We start from the raw sequence: 16,685 nt of genomic DNA on the forward strand, positions 1-16,685 counted from the left end.
CCCCGAAGAGGGTGGCCACATATGGAAAGATTTTTTTGTCTATCTTAGCATGGGTATTCGTCGTTGAAATGTTAGCCAAATACAGGCCTAAGAATATATTTTATAAACATATAACAATGACAGCTATAGCTCCATTACATATTTGTCCAGAAGAAAAACATTAGGTAATGTGATATATTACTTTTCTACAAAAAAAAAGGCTATTTCTTTCTCTCGAACAGCATGTTGAGCGATGAAATGCGCATGCTCTGTACACAGCTTATTCTGAAATCTTGCTTCTGCTAGGAATGGGAACCTCTGTTACATTTGACCCGTGTTACAATTGTCCCCGGACTCCCCGGACTAACCCCCCCAAAAAATAAAATGAAATAAACAAATCGATTTATTATCTGAACCTAGACTTGTTTTTGGGGAGTTTTAAGAAGAGGGTAAATAAAATGTTTTATAGATTTACAAAACAATGTACCTTTTACAAGTAATTAATATTAGAAATATTAGAAAAAGAGGCACATTAGGGGCACATAACACATTTTATAAGGGGGCATTTTTCTTGGGTCAAAAAGTGGGAGGCACTGTGCCACCCTGTCCCAAAGGAATTGGTAATTTTTTTCTCTTTTTCCCCCAGAAAGCACCCCCCCCCCCCCCTCTGAATAGAGCTGATGATGGCACTGTTATAAAGTGGTATCTTCTTATTAGAAAGAAAATGAAATCAATTTAAGATGACAGGAGATGCCTGTCGAAATGGATTTTGAGCAGAAACTCCGAGAGAAGTCGCTCTTGGTGTTAAGCTAGCTAGCTATATCAATAATATCAATATTTTCTGATGTATTTTTTTTCTTATGTATTTCTCTGTTTCGACTTTTCATTTTTTATTGTTTTTTCGATGGAAATTGTTGCAGACTTAATTCTGATCATAAACAAGACAAAACTTTAATCAGTAGAAGTAGAAATAATGATACATTTATGAATTTTGGCTAAATACACAATTTGCATTGGATTTGTACATGAATTCACGTTTTTGAGTAACTCGGGTTAGTTTTTGAGCAGTTTTGGGTCTGACATGCACTTACATAATGTTGCGTAATTTCGTAACCGTGTACCCGGGCATCGCAAATTGTGCGAGATTCGAAAGTAAAAAGTCAGCGAACGGCGCGGTTGAGAAATTTCGCGCGTCGGATTTATCATGAAAAATGTAGAGGGGTGCGGAATCCGCTCCGGGCCTTTTAGGGTTGAGGTGACAATAGAATGATGCCTGTAGAAACTCAAAGAGAAATCGCACTTGGTGGTAAGGTAGCTATATCAATAATGCGATTTGGACGATTTCTATAGGTGGTGGTGGAGCAGTGGAAGACATTATGATCGTGCTTCAATAGCACCAACAGTCCAACAACAACACCAAAACCGAAACCGACCTTCAAATATCCCACTGTCTTTATGATCATGCTGTTTTGTCAACCCTATATCCCACCTTATAGCCTAAGGAATCTAAGGACATTGCTGAAGTTCAGGAACAACTCAAGAAAGCAGAAGAGGATCTTGAGAAGAAGAACGACGAATACGATGTAAGTTTATTGAAGATAAAAAGTTATTAAAACCTCTAATAACTGTGAATTGTAAAGCCAACGAGCCTAGAATAACTCAGTATGATTTGAAATATTACTTGGTGTTTAGAGTTCTGAAACACTATAATAACTTTATTCAAATTTACGGGAACGGTGTTAATGGAGATTTAAAAATATCATCAGATACACACACAAAACACAAGAAATCAAACATTATGCACAGGGGCGAATCCAGGATTTTCCAAGGGGGGGGGGGGGGGAGCACATTTTCCAGAGGAAATTTGACAAGCCCCCCAAAAGGGGGTTTTCAAGGGGTCATTTCGTCCCCCCCCCCCAAAAAAAAAGAAGAAACAAACAAAAATGTTTTCAATATTAAACAATTTTAGGTCATTTCGTCCACGAAAAAAAAAATGACAAGCACAAAAAACAAACAGAAAAAAGGGTCTTCATTTTCAAAAGGGGGATACACTTCTGTTATAATGGCATTTTTACATTACAAATTTTGGCTCTCAAGGGGGGGGGGGGACACGGGCCCTAAAACTAAAAATAGGCCTACATTGTATATAAGCAATAATATCCCCAAAAATAGTTGAGACAAAAGTGAACATATTCATTAAAATATAACGTCCCTTGCCCCATCACACAATATTGTGTAAAAGCTATACAGCACTGTGTAACATTTACACAACATCGTATCATACCAAACTAATATTATGCTTACTCCTGCTTATTTTAGCAATTATTGAGTTAATCCTTTACTTTCCAAGCTGATTGTAATTTCTTATCATTTGATTTCTGTTTGCATATTTTCGTAATAAAAAATAGAATAACTAATATCAACACAATAATAATCTACAATCCTTCCTTAATAAGTTCGTTAATTTTTGACATCTCTTCGTCTTTGATAGAATTAACGATTGAATTCCGTCGCAACTTTGAGACTGATTGTAGCTGTGTTGTATATAAGTGGTAGTTGAGACTTGAGAACCTTTCACATCAATGCCAAAGTGACGATAGATTTACATTGCTTACACTCTAAAAACACTAAGTAAAATTTTAGCCAATATTGGGTAGAAAGGGAGCATGCATGTTTGCTGGGTATTTTTTAAACCCCATATTGGGCTATTTCAATGAAACATGCATGTTCCCATTTTACCCAATATTGGGTAAACATTTTTTAGAGTGTATACTCCTTGTTCTGAGTCAAGCCCCTGCTTATTTAAGTCTTAGCTGTTATCGTTTTGCATTGGGTACTTTATTGACTTCATGTTATATAGCCAGGGTGCGGAGGGCCATCATCCCAATATAAAAACGTTACAATATGAATTTCTTTTCTGTCTTTGTATAAGACCGTCTTGATAACCTTTGAAACTATGAACAAAGAATTTGAGTCAGTGAAAGAGAAGCTCGAAGAAATCACCAAACAGTTTCAGGTAATATTAACCTCCTTTTTTTCTTCATTCTATTCCGTTTCACTATCTTGGTGTTTTTCCTCGCATTTTATAGCAATTATTGCAGAGGTCAAATGCTGCGCCTTTCGTGCAAAAAAACAAACAAACTAACAAAACCACCAAATGAACAAATGTTATTGGACCCACTACAAAATAATGCTATTTTGTATGATACATATGCAACGTTTTGTTGATTTCTTATTACATTATTCAATTCATCTATCACCATGATCATTTAGCAATTTGTCCCTTTTATTAATTTCATTTACCCTTTTTTAGATTATTCATTTAGCATGTAAATCTTTCTCAAGGAGTTGATAATTGCTCAAGATGAACACAAATATTTTAGTCGAGCGAAGGGGGGGGGGGGTCTTTTGCATGTTCCAGATCATTATTAAGAAAAAAAAGCAGGGAGATGAGCAATATCATTATTTTGCAGGATAAACACACATATTTGAGTCGAGCAAAGGGGAGTGGGTGTCTTTTGCATGGGGCAGGTTATTTGCAGAATGATATCTAACTGACCAGCAAGCAACAGAAACGTTGAAATTAGTAAGAAACAAGAGGGAAATGAGCGAAATAAAAAAAGTCCTATTCGCTGATTAAAGAACACAACACTTATTTATTTCATGACAACAACCCCGCCCATGCACCCCACCCTCGCCTGTATATGCACATTTGTTTGGGGGGGGGGGTCTGATGTTGCATGATCACAAAATGGTGAGGCAGAATGAAATACGTCACTATTGAGGAAAAAGTCCGAAAACAAACGCTTCGAAGATAAATAAATTTGCTTTAAGGAAGCTGACATAAATCCAATGTAAAAATGAGCTACAACATGTTTCTATTTATCCTCTTCTATAACATTATTAGGAAAACAGCGATATTTTGGAAGAAAGCCGCAAGTCATCAGAAAAGCAAATCGAAGAGAAGAAAAAGGAGAATGAGGTTTGATACAATTTTTTTTTAAATCCATCAAATTAACTTACTTTGTGGAAGGCATCAGCTCATTATGATCGCTCGTGTTTGAGACATTGAACTTCCATTAAAGTGATCTTTTCACTTTGTTCTGATTTTAAAAATTCTCCTTTTGGTTCCTGAAAATGGGCTAAACATTAGGCTTATATATAGTGTAAAAATACCATCCCAAAAGTTTCAAAGTATTATATTTACAGGATCAATTTTAAAACCTTGGAGATGTAAACCAAAGTTTGAAATAATTGGGAGTTGGTTTCAATGACTATATGTGTATACAGGGAATCTGTGCACCACAACACATTAATTCTAGATGAACACAGCATGACCTACATACAGTGTGTACAAGGTATACACTGAATATACAGTGCAGCTAATAGTGTGTGTATAGGAGATACACACAACAGAAGGCAGTCAAACTGGCCAACGGACTTTTTGAATTGGAGAAAACTGGTCATAAGCTGAACCCGTCTACTAGACGGTTCTCAAACTCAGGCTAATAAATTGCTACTTGTATCTAAATTAGAGTTTTTCATCCTATATTGTGGTCTGTTTCAGGGTTTTTGAGGACAAATACAGGCACTCATACGCACGTTTCAACTCAGTTTGAGAATTTGTCAAATCAGCTGCTCACAGAGTTGAACGATCCCTTTAATCTCAAAATGCGAATATAAAAAGAAGATGTAAACATCCCACCCCCCACTCTTTTTCGCTATCTCTGTCTGTCTGTCTCTCTCTCTCTCTCTCTCCTTATTTCTTTACTCCATAACCACTTTCTAAAAAAAAACATTTTAAGTTGCATCCTTATACTCTTCTTCCCCTTTTGGGCGTTTCTTCTGTTTAAAGGATAATTGATGTTAATTACGTTAATCATACAGGAGAACAAAGCGAGCGTTTGTTTTAACTTTGGTCATACAGGGGCCTTTTTGCATTATAATTTATATGTCATCTAAATTTTTTAAGGCTGTATTATTAAAGTAGCAGCATTTTATTATTATCATCATCATCATCATCATCTTCATCGTCATCATTGTATGTACTATGTAAATGAGAAGAAATTAGGTAAGAATCTAGAAACGCATACTATGAACTCGACACACGATGTTCAATGTGTAAGGAAATTAAATTAAAAAAAAAACTATTCCGTCTATAAGTTGGTGAAAAAAGGCGAGGGAATTTTTTAGTGTCCACTCATCCTTTCCAGACCAAGTTTTACTTTGAATCTATAGTGTCCCCTGATGGACAGTGTAAAATTCAATCAGTTATAACTCGTTTTATTCATCATGCTTTTCTCGTATAGGAACTTTCGTCAACCCATGAAATTCTTACAAATGAGCTCGCCGCTGCGAAGATAGAATTCGAAGAAGTAACACAAGAGAAAAAGGTGGGTGTTTTTGTCCTAACGTTAATAGGCCAGAGGCCTTTTTGCATATGTCATCTAAGTTTTTTGAGGCTGTGATTATTATGGTAACACTATTTTCTCATCATCATCATCATCATCATTGTTATTTAATGTCATTTAATGTTATTATTACTGTTATTATCATTACTATTATTATTATCATTATTATCATTAATGTTATTATTATCATCATCATCATTATTATCATTATTATTATTGTCGTTGTTGTTGTTATTATTGTTATTATTATTAAAGTAGTAGTAGAAGTCATACAAATCATAACATAATTGTGTACACAGCATAATAAGCTAATTGTCAAAATAATTTCACAAAATATATCTAAAAAGTGCGGCGAAGAAAGGGCACAAAAGCTGTGTTAAATTTTAGTTCTTGAGTTTATATTAAAAAAAACACGATTTACAGTTAATAAACGGCCATTGATTGTTTCTGAACTTTTCGACCCTCACAGTCCCATTCCCGAACTGTAACTACATTACTAGCTTCATTCGCAATCCAATTATTGCCTTTAGTAAAGATAGGGTTCAAAGTAATATACAGTAAGAAAAAAAATCTTTGATTTAATCAACCTTTACTCGCAGGTCTTGGTCGATAGCGTGACTGAGATCGTACATCCATCCGGCAAGCCCTCCGCAGAAAAACTAGCCGGACTCATGACAGAGCTTTGGAACGATCGGGACGTCATCTTCCAGGAAGTCAAATCGGACCTGTCTAAGACCAGGGCTGCCAAGGAGGAGGCCCAAGCCCAGGCCCAACGGGATGCTGATGCTCTGAGGGCCACCCTGGACCCGACTAAGACCAAGGACCATCTTATTGCAGCCCAGAAACGAAGCAAGGTACATATATCCTACAAAGATTATCCAAGGGGACTTCATAAAGTTGTCTGTAATTCTAATGGTCGAGTCCATCCCAGAAAAAAAAATGATTTGAATCAATATAGAAAAATCAAACAGGCGTGACACTGAAAGTTGATCAAAATCGGATATGAATAAGAAAGTTATAATAATATTTTAATGTTTCGCCTATTTTCACAAAATTATGCAAAACACAATGATATGAGAGTCGATGATGTCCCTCGTTATTTCTTTTGTTTTTTTTAGTTGTTTGAATTATACAGTATTTCAATTTTTACAGGTTTGACAAAGAATACCAAGTTAACTTGACTGAACCACAAAACGTTAAAACAGTGGTGATTACACATGTTCAGGAAGTAATAAAACTTTGTTTCACATGATGATTAGGAGAAAATTAAAACATTTCATATATATTTCATATATATATATATATATATATATAATGTGAGTGGGTGATGTCATCAGTCCCCTCATCTGCATCCCGACCAGGATGTACATCATTACGGTTTCTTGAAATTCATAACTCTTATTTCATAACTTTTATTTTACATCCGATTTTGATGAAGTTATCAGTGTTATATTATTGTAGGATTTCTGTTTTTATTCAAATCTACTTTTTATTGGGATGGGAAAACCAGTCCTCTCGACAGAATTGTCAATTCTTTAAGGTGATCCTCAGGCATTGGCTGGTGCTCAATTTTCCTTTTTTTTTTCTTGTTAAGTCTGTATTGTATCTGTCATGTTTGTTATTACCTTGCCTGGAAATAAAATAGATAAAGTAAAATAAATAGATGGATTTGTCATTTAAGTTACGAATGATAATTAATGCGACTTATTAATATTTTGTGCTTCATGGATCCTTCCGTTAGGATTTATATTTTAACAAATTGGGGCTAAATTCCTTTTAACCCTACTTGAAATTATTAGAACACCTTTTTTTGTTATACTTTAACTGTCTTTGGTATTATGACTAAAGGGATGCTCCGTGCTGAAAATAATATGATTTAAACAGATAAAGAAAAATCCGACAAACAAAACACTGAAAGTTACATCAAATTCGGACAAGGAATAACAACGTTATGACATTTTAAAATTTGCATTATTTGGGTGAAACAGTTCTACGCATGTCTTCGTGAATATTTAATGAACAAACTGATGATGTCATATTCCCACTTGTAATTGTTTTGTATATTTATAGTATATGATATTATGACGAACTCTTAAAAAAAAATTGCTATAAAATTAAACAACTTTGGTATTTGTTATGGGATTTTGATGAAATTTTCAGCATTTCACTTGGTGAAATTTTACTCTACACTGTAAAAAAAACATACCACCACGAGGATAATTATGTTTCCAACCAATTTCGGGCAGTATTTTACCCAATGCGGGAAGCATACTTTCCAGTAAGGTAAACAATAAGCAGCAATTGCTTAAACATGGGGAAATTTTCATCACACTGGATAAATAAAAATGCCCTAAAGAAATGCCCAATGTTGACTGGACACATAATTTCCCTCATCTGCTCATGGAACACTTTTACCCAATAGATTTTAGAGAGTATTTATATATTTTTAGCCAAGAGTACCCCTTTAATTCTGTAGTCTACACAGCAAAAACTGCGGTGTTATTCGGTGTACATAGAGGACCACACCAGTTATTTTACACCGGTGTTAAATTGACAGTGTTAGTTTAGCACCTATAGGTGTTATTGCAACACCTTTGGTTGTTACCTGTACGCTCTTTGGTGTTATATTCAATCTCTAGGGTGTAATTTTAACACCAGAGGGTGTGGTCCTCTATTAACACCCACTGGTGTCAGTTTTAACACCACAGTTTTTACAGTGTAGACTCTAGAGTGTAATCTCAACACACTTGGTTTCGGTCCTCAAGAGACACAAACTGCAATTGTAGATTTGAACACCCCGGGTACTAACACCCCAGTTCTTACATGTATTCCTTACGATTCAGATACTTTCTGAAGAGCGGAACAAGGCCTTAATTGAGATCGAGGAGCTCAAAAATGAGAAGCAAGACCTGGTGATACAAAACATTGGGTTGACCAATCAGACTGCTGAAATATTTGGATTCAAGGAAGAGATCCTTTCACTTAAGAGAGAGCTGAGGGTAGGAACTCATTATCATGGCTGTACGCAGAAAAAAAAAATCTGGGAGAGGGGGCAAGAAACATTTTTAAAAAAATCAAGGAGCGAAGCGGCCGAACTTCTTATGGGCGATTTAGCATTTTTGAAAATGAAATGAAATGATTTTCTATATACTTTTAGTGATTGCTGTGAAAATTTTCTGTAAAATATGTGGGTTTCTATTTTTTTTTTGGGGGGAGGGCATGGGGCAGTTCCCCCCATGAACATGGCGCACGGCCATGTTCATTATCCTTAAAGGTCTAGTTCACCCTAGAGAAATGTTGATTAATCATTAGAAAGAAAATCAAACATGATTTCTCTAACACAACCATGTCTAATGAAGACGACTCAATTCTCGTATATTCTGAGAATGTTGAAGAAAAGTTAAATAGTATAAAATCCATCAAAGGAATTGTAATTTCTCATCTAAATATCGGTTCTCTTATCAAGCACATTGATGAGCTCAGATTATTGTTACTTAGTACCAAAATTGATATAATTACACTAAGTGAAACCCATTTAAATGATTTGATAGAAAACACTGAACTCGGTATTATGAACGTTAACTTAGTAAGACTTGATAGAAATAGATCAGGTGGAGGTATTGCTATGTATATCAATGAGAATTTGAATTATCGAATAAAACATGACCTGATGCATGACAATCTTGAATATATGGTTGCAGAGATTTCTCCAGAAAAACAGAAGCCATTCTTAGTTGTAACGGTATATAGACCACCGAGTGCGAAAGCGGAAATTTTCACCCAGATACGAGAATGTTTTGAAACGCTTGAAAGTTGAATTAAGAAGACGATTCCAAATATTGAGATATTTACATTAATAGCAACCTTACAACCCCCCAAACACTAATAGGTGATTCGACCCCCCATTTTCTTTTTTTCAAAATAGTGAATTTGAACGATTTATCCCTACCCATTTTCCCTGAGTTCGCTCCTGCAATGCCTACCGAGACGGGTGTTCTTTGAGTGTGACGTCACCGGGGGGTATTCGGTCCCGGTGTAGTAACAAAGCAGTGCCGTTTTGTGTACTATGCACGTACTCCTTCATATGGAATAACTGCAGTTGAAGTTGTATCTGCGAGCCATAGAACTTGCAAAGAGGAAATGATTAAAATATTTGTGGCCGTACTATTATTCCAAATATGTGAATTCCCTCAGAATGATACCATAGACCCTAAAGGAATAATTTCAAGGTGAATAATATGAAATTTGATCGAGATCTTCTCACCAGTCGATAACGTAGCAGACGTGTTATTATGACATATTTATCCGCGTGTGACGCGGCTCTTGCAAAAAAACACAGTTGGTTGCGGAATTGCTTTGTGCCGACCGGCCGCCCGCTCCGGCGCAGCTAGCTGTCGAGCGACCGTACCGTTCTTGTTGTCTTCAACCATAGAGATGTATACTAATTACTATATATATCTTTCTGTCTTCAACTCACTTGCGAATTGCGTTTGTATGTGTGACGGTGACCCCTAGCGTAATTAAATATAGAAAACAACTCAGAAGGCCGAGAAAGAATACTATACGTTTGGTTCAAGATTGTTCTGTGGAATGAGCTATGAGTGGAAATGATCCAGAGGATATAAAAGTGGAGTCAAAGACAAAAGAAAAGAAGAAAAAACGCCAGGGGATCGCTGCACGGCCATGAACTAAGTCGACATACCAGACCATAACAGTACACTCAATGCCTAGCTGGGTGTTGTAAGTACTAGTATTATGCGTTCAGCGCGCGCTGAGCTCGCCGCCGGAATTACTTTCCAGCTACTCACTTGATTGAACATCGTGATAAAATAAATGAGAAATAATGAAAATATCATTCAATAACTCACTGTTTGCTATCTTACATCATGATTGAAGAGTTCATGGTGTTTATTCATACTGTTTTTTATACAGGGAAAGTAAAGATTTGTACATATCAGTCATATTTGTTTGATTTGAGTTGCTTTGAAAAAAAATTGTAAAATATCTTTCTCTCTCTGCATAGCATTTCTGTATGACATTCAGGCACCTCTTATACTAAATTCCCCCGGTGACGTCACACTCCGAGTGACTTTTCTGTACACTCGTCTCTCGGGCTCTGACAGGTGGCTAATTTCATAGACTTTCAAAGCAAAATATCGAGAAGGCAGAGGATTTTTGTGACATGCTATCTGTTTGAACAACTTATATATACTATATATTGTATGTAGAACCTATATTTATGGAAACTCACCCCCTTCTTAATTCAACTTGAAGACACTCAAGTGAATTCATAATGTTGGGGGATTTTAACTGTGATATGTGGCCGAATAAGAAAAGGTGGCAGGCCGAAAAATTATGTAACATTATTAAAGATTTTAATTGCCAACAAGTCATTAAATACCCCACTAGAGTAACAGATTCATCACAAACTCGAATAGATCTGATAATCTCTAATGATTGCACAAAAATGCAAGAATCTGGAATCGTCCAATTAAGTATCAGTGATCATCAGTGGCGTAACAGGCGGGGGGGCAGGGGGGGCAAGCTGCCCCCCCTGGCGGATTTCACCGGGAAAATAAAAAAAGCGGGAAAAAGAAAAAAGGAAGGAGAGGGAAAGGGGAAAAGGAAAGGAGGAAAAGGAAAGGGAAAGGGAAAAGCAAAAAGAAAACGAAGAACTTTTTTTAATGGAAAAGGAAGGAAAGCAGGAAAATGTACGAAAGAACATTCGAGAAAGAACAAATCATTCCGAAATAGGCCTATGTGATGCAATAGCACGGTGGGAAATAAATTAAGAGATGACAAAATGGCAAACAATAGCGGGAAACGAAAGTAGAATGTAATTAATCGAAAGCTAAATTTGAAAAGGGACAAGAAATAAAAATAACACGACCGGGCTGCCGATGATTGAAATAAAAAAACGGCAAGATGGACTGCATATAACATTGTGCTATAAGCTTGCTAAATTTTATGCAAATAATCTACCGGGGCTTTGCACCAGACCCCACGCAGTAGGGGCTCTTCATTTATAACCTTCAAATGGCTCTATAACGCCCCCCGTTCAATCACGTTCAATCATCACTGGCATACAGGCGCGGGGGGGGGGGGGAGGGGTCTTGGTTCCACACCCAAGAGGAAATAAAAGAAATTATAGGAGACAACGTATAATGAAATGAATGGAAACAATGAAATGTGTTATTTGCTGAATAAAATGGAAAAATCCATCACAGAATTAGAATTTAATTTCAATAGGCAATTTTTTTCCAGCTCGCTTTGCACGCTGGCCACCTTTAACAAATTTTTCCCACATTGCTATGCTTTGCCCCTTAAAATATTTATAGATATATATATATACGCAACTGGGTTGATCATGGAATGTGTTGTGTAAAAGCTATATTCTGTATACGCCCGCGATTTGATTAAAAAAGCGGCAATCTGCGAGGTTTAAATGGCTTTGATATCAAGAAGTTCTGGGGGTTCCGCCCCGAACCCCAACCGCACAGCACTGCGTATGGAAGGGTTGGGCCATGGCTCCAAAAAGTTCTACAAACAAGAACAAAAAAAAAGGAGGAAAGAAAAGGAAAAGTGTAGGATATGATTTTATTTACTGAATATAATGTCAACAATAGCTCAAAGTTAGATTCTCATGAAAAGGTGATTTTTTTCTCGCTCGCTTCGCTCGCTCGGGACTTGTACAAATCAGCTTTTTAGCACATGTGCTATACTGTGCCCCTCGTTTTTTTCTCTTTACGCTACTGCCGCAAAGAATCCTGTTTACAGTGGCGTAAAGACCACAAAAAGGGGCATCTAAAGAGAAAAAAGTGAAATATATTATTCTCTGGATATCATGTCAAAATCTATCACAAAATTGGATTTTTGTATTAAAAAGGTCAAAATATTTGCTCGCTCGCTTCGCTCGCTCGCAACTTTTTTAAAATATAAATTTTGCCCGATGCACAATGTCTGGCCTTCTCAAAATAGTCGCCTCATTACACCATTACGCCTGTTCATACCATGATATGACCAGGATATGACCGGGAAATTTTTGGCTCTTGCCCCCCCTGGCCACCGACCCCTGTTACGCCGCTGGTATAAAGCACTCAGGAACAAAATAACAATGCATATTCGTCAACGCAAACGTGAATATATTGCATCAGGCATTGATGAAAATAAGGGAGATCAGACTCAGAGTTCAATGTGGGCTTCCTTTAAGTTTCTATTACCAAGTAAACACACAAATACTGTGATAAACTCAGTTAAAGTAAATAATAGTAATTATATAACAAATCCTAAAGAAGTTGTAAACGCGTTTAATAATCACTTTATTAACGTAGGTAAGGAAGTACAAGTTGAGATACCACATACTGAGAAGTCTGCATTAGGTTATTTGACAGGAATAAACACTTCTTTTGAATTTCATGAAGTTACAACCCAGAAGGTGGAAGATCTATTTAAAAAATTGCCCAAGGGAAAGGGATGTGGACCAGATAACATCACTGCTGAATTCATTCATGAAGTACTTCCTTACGTAGTCTCACCAATGCACCATGTTGTAAATTTTTCTTTAATTAAGAACTGGAAATGTGCCACAGCAATGGAAAGTTTCAAAAGTGACGCCTATCTTTAAAAAGGGAAATAAGGAAGACATAGCAAATTATAGACCGATTTCTCTTATGCCTGTGTTAGCAAAGGTTACCGAAAAAATAGCTTTTGAACAAATGTATTATACAAATATATCAGGCTTTGAGAAAGTATAGTGGGAATTATTTATCCGAGGTTGGACTGGCAATAACTATTTTTCCCGAGGGGCGAAGCCCCGAGGGGAAAATAGTTACAAAAATCATTGCCAGTCCAACCGAGGATTAATAATTCCCACTATGCTTTCGAAAGAAACGCCTGATATATTTGTTTTATATCCCTCTTTAACGTTGTGGACCTAGTCCTTGCTGATTTTTAACTAATCTCGACCAAATCTAACGTTGCCGGACCTAGTCCTCCTCTCTAGAGTCTAGGCCTGTCGAGCTAATTGCTAGACAGTTCATGGGTAGGCTGCGCGCGGCTTCTACCCGACTGCACTTAATGAGAGGTCCACTGCGCTGCGTTGGCCGTTGCTGCAGAGTACAGTGGCACTCAAAATAAATAGGCCTACCGGTATGGTACGCGCAGTTAAAATGTATGCTCTAAAAATTAGTATCGGATCTTGACTCACCTTGTTAGGTATGTTTATTCCATATTAAAGGATCCTGTATGAAAGTCCGTCGGCCGGAATTAGAGGCATAATTGTACTTGATGCCCCCAGCCCAGGCCTGGGACATCAACTTTTTTACCTTGATTCGTGGATCCTCGACCCGACCTTGTTTATCATCGGCGAGTTGATATCCATCCGCGCGTGATTCGGTTGATCGCGCAACAAATAAAGTAATTGGGGGCATCAAGTGAAAGTAATATAAGAGAGACGAGCTATAGCTCTCAAGGTTACATTAGCTCTCAATGTTAATTTTGTCAACAAGGTTAATTTTGGCTACAAGGTTAATTTTGTTGAAATTTTTGGGGGCATCAAGTGCAAGTAATATAAGAGAGACGAGCTATAGCTCTCAAGGTTACATTAGCTATCAAGGTTAATTTTGCCAACAAGGTTAATTTTGGCTACAAGGTTCATTTTGTTGAAATTTTTGGGGGCATCAAGTGCAAGTAATGTAAGAGAGACGAGCTATAGCTCTCAAGGTTACATTAGCTATCAAGGTTAATTTTGCCAACAAGGTTAATTTTGGCTACAATTATTTTGTTGAATTTTTTGGGGGCATCAAGTGCAAGTAATATAAGAGAGACGAGCTTTAGCTCTCAAGGTTACATTAGCTCTCAAGGTTAATTTTGCCAACAAGGTTAATTTTGGCTACAAGGTTAATTTTGTTGAAATTTTTGGGGGCATCAAGTGCAAGTAATATAAGAGAGACGAGCTATAGCTCTCAAGGTTACATTAGCTCTCAAGGTTAATTTTGCCAACAAGGTTAACATTTTTGGGGGCATCAAGTACAAGTAATAATAGAGAGATTATTCTCTAGCTATCAAGGTTAATTTAGCCAACAAGGTTAATTCGTTTCGACGATGTTATGAAGGCTTGCGCGGCTAGAAAATAGAAAAAGAGGGGAAAATGGGGTTAGTGGAATGTAAACTTCTGAATAAACGTGCTGAATAACTGGACAATTTGGGGGTATCAAGTACAAGTAATAATAGAGAGTTTATTCTCTAGCTATCAAGGTTAATTTTGTCAACACTTCTAGGATTACTTGCCGGATCACTGCTTTCATCAATTTTGGGGGCATCAAGTGCAAGTAATATAAGAGGATAGATGAGGAGGCAAGGATGCGCGCTCATCTAGATGCACCTGTTTGCGCATTTGTACTCGCATCTCATATGGGGTGCGCTAGCGCAAACCGGAACTACTTTTTATTTTTTTTATAACGAAGAATCATCGGGAAATCAAGGAGTACCAAAAGGTAAAAAAGTTGATGTCCCCTGGGGGCATCAAGTACAATTATGCCGAATTAGATTTTCTGCATTGTAATCTAGACCCAATTCCACTCTGTTTTTCAGATTGTCGGTACGTTAATTTGGGCGAGAGCTTGTATTTTACTTTATTTACTTTTTGCGGATGATCGATATATATATCTGGGTCAAGTCAGGGAGCATGCGCAATTTAAAGTTGAGAGAAAATATCGAGCATGAGCATGCGCAGTTATGCCTATGAAAGTATATCGAAAAATATACGGAGCTACAAGAAAACTACACGGAGCTAATTGCAGCGATGTGTTTTCCTATTGAAAATATACTTTGTCACATAATCACGAATTGACCAATCGTTTATTTAAAATACTCATGAATATTCATAAGAGGGATATAAAAATAATTATGTAACAAGTAATAATATCTTAGTTGAGAATCAATCGGGTTTTCGGCCCCAACATTCTACCCACACGACAGTCTTAAACCTCACAGAAGATGTTTTAAAGAATATTGATGAGGGATTACTTACTGGATTAATTATGTTAGACTTGAAAAAGGCGTGTGACAGTATTGTGCATAAGATTCTCCTTGATAAATTATACTTTATTGGTATACGAGGTGTCAACCTCAATTGGTTTAAGTCATATTTACCCTCCCGATCTCAATTCGTTTATATGAATGCTGTCAACTCAGATTATGCTAACTTTGAATGTGGCATACAGGTTCAGTGCTTGTGCCATTGCTATTCTCTCTATATATAAATGACATTGGTAACGTAATTAAAAATGCAAAATTATCTCTTTATGCTGATGATAAATGCATTTATTTCAGTTCCAAAAATGCTACTGATATAAAATCTGAATTGGAGAGTGATCTCCAAGCAGTATCAGAGTGGCTTGCATGTAACAAATTAAAGTTGAATATAGCTAAATGTGAATTTGTTCTTATTGGTACCCGAAATCGTATACATAAAGTTGATAATGATATAACTGTATCTTTGAATGGCGAATTACTACAAAGAGTAACTAAAACAAAATATCTTGGAGTTGAAATAGATGAATTCCTAGATTGGGGAGCTCATATCAGTCATATGAAATCCAAGATTGCTAAATGTATGTATCTTTTGAAAAGAATTAGACCTTATATATCCCAAAATCATGCCCTAATTTTGTATAAAACTATTATATGATGTCATTTAGACTACTGTGATGGAGTCTGGAGTAATACGGGTAAAGGCTATATAGAACAACTAACTTTGTTACAAAAACGAGCTCTTAAATTAGTATTGATGGTATCCCTAAGGTATCCAACAGAAGACCTCTATCGTCAATTAAAATTGACAACGTCACTGAAAGACTTAGAATGAGAAAGATAATGCTAATTCACAACATTTTGTATGGAGCTGTTCCAGAATATTCTGCCATTACCATAGCACCCGCAAATCGGATTATAGTCTTTGCATCCCCAAATAAAAAACAAATTATGGGTAAAGGCGATGAGAATATAGAGGTGCAATTGCCTGGAATAATCTTACAAATGACTTGAAAGGAATAAGGTCCACCTTCAGCTTCAGATCACAACTAAGACTCCATTTAAATGAAGCTACCATTACGAATGTGCTTTGATTAAAGCTTTAATCAGACATATTGATTGAGATTTATATAATGATTTCACTTGGGAAGGGCGGGGAAACATAAAGGGGGAATAAGGAATAACGATTTGTATATTTTCAGCTGTATACCTAAGTGCCAGATAACTGAATTTTAATAATTTATATCCCACTTGCACTCTGTA

At 36.6% G+C, this 16,685-nt stretch overlaps 1 protein-coding gene across 1 annotated transcript in view; it reads left to right on the forward strand.

Moving 5' to 3' along the window:
- The window catches only part of LOC129271326 (golgin subfamily A member 2-like), a 49,659-nt gene that overhangs the window by 5,223 nt on the left and 27,751 nt on the right, over positions 1-16,685 (forward strand). Inside the window, exons 2-7 of the mRNA XM_064106560.1 lie at positions 1,476-1,562; positions 2,912-2,995; positions 3,887-3,961; positions 5,289-5,372; positions 5,990-6,244; positions 8,234-8,389. Coding sequence (XP_063962630.1) covers positions 1,476-1,562; positions 2,912-2,995; positions 3,887-3,961; positions 5,289-5,372; positions 5,990-6,244; positions 8,234-8,389 — 741 coding nt within the window. The remainder of the gene's footprint in view (positions 1-1,475; positions 1,563-2,911; positions 2,996-3,886; positions 3,962-5,288; positions 5,373-5,989; positions 6,245-8,233; positions 8,390-16,685) is intronic.

Source organism: Lytechinus pictus, chromosome 11 (assembly GCF_037042905.1).
Source record: "Lytechinus pictus isolate F3 Inbred chromosome 11, Lp3.0, whole genome shotgun sequence".
NCBI classification, from domain to species: domain Eukaryota; kingdom Metazoa; phylum Echinodermata; class Echinoidea; order Temnopleuroida; family Toxopneustidae; genus Lytechinus; species Lytechinus pictus.